Here is a 3460-nt window from a genome sequence, read left to right as displayed (position 1 = left end):
CAACATTAGACAAGCCCCTCTGGCTCTGAACTGCCTCCTCTGTCAAAGGAGGGGGTGGGCTGTTCCAAGAGACCACCAGCTTCTAGTGAAGCCTCTGGTAGCTTCCAGAGTGCAGAGTCTGAATGCTGTCATTCTCTGTGGTATGCACGCCTCCTTGGAGAGTGGAGGCTCCTAGAACATCCAGCGTGGCGTGGACACTCAGCCAGTGTTGCTTCTGTGAATAAAGGGATGAGTAATGCATAACATGACTTATTTTATAAAAGAGCAGAGTTTGTTTGTTTGCATTTGCTGCTGGCTCTTCTGGAAATTGGTACTTCTACTTTTTCCTTCTTTTTAGTTTTGGGGATCATTTTGAGTGGAACAAAGTGACCTCTTGCATCCATAACATCTTAAGCGGGCAGAGGTGGATTGAGCACTATGGAGAGATTGTCATCAAGAATCTGAATGATGATTCCTGCTACTGCAAAGTGAATTTTATAAAGGTAACTCCAGTGACTCTCTGAGCTCTGTCCCTGGAAAGGCTGTGGCAGAGCCAGGGCCCCAGAGCACAGGGCATTTGAGAGATTTTTCACCTTCACCTTTATGCCAGCAGGCAAGCAATGCTGGAACTCCTTGGTCCCAGCTGCACCTTTGTCACCTAGACCAGGGCAGTGGCCCCTCCTGGGGGCCACTAGGGTCTGTCCTCAGTACAGCAGCCAGAGAGACCCTTTTAAAACATAATCACCATGCTGCAGTATGGATGCACCTTGAAGCCCCAAAAGGACGAATATTACATGATTCCACTTCTGCAAGATCCCCAGAGGAATCCAGTTCACAGAGAAAGAAAGCAGAATGGTGGTCACCCGGGGCTGCAGGAGGGAGGAAGGGGGAATTAGTGTTGAATGGGTATAGAACTTCAGTTTGGGAAGATGAAAAAAGTTCTAGAAATAGATAGTGGTGATGGTTGCACAGCATTGTGAATGTATTTAATGCCACTGAATTGTACCCTTAGAAATGGTTAAAATGGTCAATGTTACATTAGGTATGGTTTACCACAGACTTTTTTTTTTAAAAAAAATCTCATGCTGTATCATTCCTTTGAGCAAAATCCCCCAACAGCTTCCATCTTTCTCAGAGTTGAAACCTGCATCCTTATGGTGACCCGCCAGGCCCTGCACAGGCTACACTCCCCATCCCCACCGTTTCACACACATACTTGCACACTTGCAGATACACACACACACCACCTCGTTCCCCTCCAACCTGAACTTCTCTTTTTCCTCCCTCTTTTTCCCCACTGTCCTCTGGCCACACCGGCCTTCTTTCTCTTTCTTCATTTCCTTCTGCTTGGGGAGCTGTTCCCAGATCTTTCCATCACTAGCCCCATCCTGTCATTCGCTCCCTATCCGGTCCCATTTTCTTCAGAGTGCTTATCACCGTCTGAGGTCAGCCTGCTCATCGTTGCTGTGTGTGTTTATTTTCTGCTCTCCATGCCCTCCTCCTCATCCTTGACTCCAGAAGAGCAAAACCTAGTCTATCTTGCTCACTTCTGTAGCCCTGATACCTGAAATGGTATCTGGCACACATGAGAGACCCATAAACATTCAGAGAAGAAATGGAAAGACTGGCCAGAGGCAAAAAGTATGGAATAGTCTCTTTATCATTTTAACAGCCTTGCTGGGCAGCCCTCCCTGCTTTCTCTCTCTCTCCTAGATTCCTTCATGCTCTTAAAAATTGTATGTAGTTAAAATAGCTTTAAAACATGGTCCTCCTCAAGGAATATTTGCATTTAACAAAGATGGAAATAATAAGCAGAGTTGAGGTTTTATTGTAGAACTTCATGCAATGCCTCTCTGCACCACCTGTAACCTATAGGGAATACTTAGGAAGAGGTGGATTGGGGTCTTTATTATAACCTCAAACTGGTTTATAGACTGACATAAAGCCCATAATGACCTTACATGTGGGACAAAATAAAAATGACCCTACCTTGAAAGCTTTGTCTGAGCTCTCTGCAAACAGAAACAAAAGGCAGCCTGAAGCAGGGATATATTACCTGTGTCCCAGGTGAAAGCCACATTGCTCTCAACGTTTTCTCCAAGGACACATGCTCCACTCCCGTATCTACCACCTACCTGGTTCTCATCCACTTACATGCAGAAAATGGGTTGTATAGTCATGAGAGATGAACACTGGGCATGTCTGGTGTTGAAAGAGATGCTGCAAGCGGATGCCACACTCCCCTGTGGAAGGTGACAGTGTCCCTTGGTGGCTTCCAGCAAATTCTCAGCACTGGATTTGTTGGCAGATATCTCTAAGGGAAAATCTGACACCTGATTCATAATAAAATTAAGAGCCCTGGTGCCATGGCTCACACCTGTAATCCCAGCACTTTGGGAGGCTGAAGCAGGAGGCTCACTTGAGGCCTGAAATTTGAGACCAGCCTGGGCAACATGACAAGACCCTATCTCTATAAAGAAATTTAAAAATTAACCAGACATGGTGGCATGCACCTGTAGTCCCAGCTGCTGGAGAGGCTGAGGCAGAAGGAGCACTTGAGCTCAGAAATTTGAGACTGCAGTGAGCTATGTTTTCACCACTGCACTCTATCCTGGGGAACATAGTAAGACCCTGTATCATCAAAAAATAAATAAAAAAACTTAAGATCTTTTTGCTTTTCCCTCATTATTACATGGCTGGAGAACTTAACTTTAAATTTTTAATTCAACTCTGAGACACTTCCGTGCCCCACCATTTTTACCACAGCCTTGAAATGCAGAAGCTGAACGACCGGAATCTGACCTGAAAATGCCATTCAACATTATTGGTTTCCAAATACGGATTCTGTTTAAGCTGAAAATAGTACTAGGGTTTTTTGATTTATGGAGAAATGCCTTTGCCGTTCTTTCATAGAAACTTTTAGGGCAGCCAGGTAATTTGGAAAAAAAAAAAATCAACTCTAGGGCGCTAGAGCTCCCTCTGCTGGCTGCAGTGTGGAACTGTATAAAATCCTCTGGACTGGGCTGGCCTGAGCTGAGCTGAACTGAGCAGAATAGAGTGCAAGGTTGCCTCGCAGACCAGGACCAATACATAGTGAGAATACCCACGCTACTCGCTTGATGTATAGAAACTGAACCTTTTCTTTTCTTGGTTTTGTTCTTTTTTTGTTTTGTTTTGATATGGAGTCTTACTCTCACCCAGTCTGAAGTGCAGTGGTGCAGTCTGAGCTCACAGCAACCTCCACCTCCCGGGTTCAAGTGATTCTCGTGCCTCAGCCTTCCCAGTAGCTGAGATTACAGGCACCCACTACCACAGCCGGCTTAATTTTGTATTTTTAGTAGAGATAGGGTTTCACCATGTTGGATAGGCTGGTCTCAAACTCCTGCCCTCAAGTGATCCACCCACTTCGGCCTCCCAAACTGCTGGGATTACAGGCATGAGGCACTGGACCCGGCCGAGAACTGAGCCTTCTTTTACATTG

General features: G+C 45.6%; 1 protein-coding gene across 1 annotated transcript in view; it reads left to right on the top strand.

The window, feature by feature from the left end:
- OSBPL3 (oxysterol binding protein-like 3) overlaps positions 1-3460 on the top strand; it is a 191911-nt gene that overhangs the window by 172394 nt on the left and 16057 nt on the right. Inside the window, exon 19 of the mRNA XM_011970628.1 lies at positions 338-482. Coding sequence (XP_011826018.1) covers positions 338-482 — 145 coding nt within the window. The remainder of the gene's footprint in view (positions 1-337; positions 483-3460) is intronic.

The sequence above is a fragment of the Mandrillus leucophaeus genome, unplaced genomic scaffold, assembly GCF_000951045.1.
Source record: "Mandrillus leucophaeus isolate KB7577 unplaced genomic scaffold, Mleu.le_1.0 Scaffold1207, whole genome shotgun sequence".
NCBI classification, from domain to species: domain Eukaryota; kingdom Metazoa; phylum Chordata; class Mammalia; order Primates; family Cercopithecidae; genus Mandrillus; species Mandrillus leucophaeus.
This window is presented reverse-complemented; position numbering and strand designations above follow the sequence as displayed.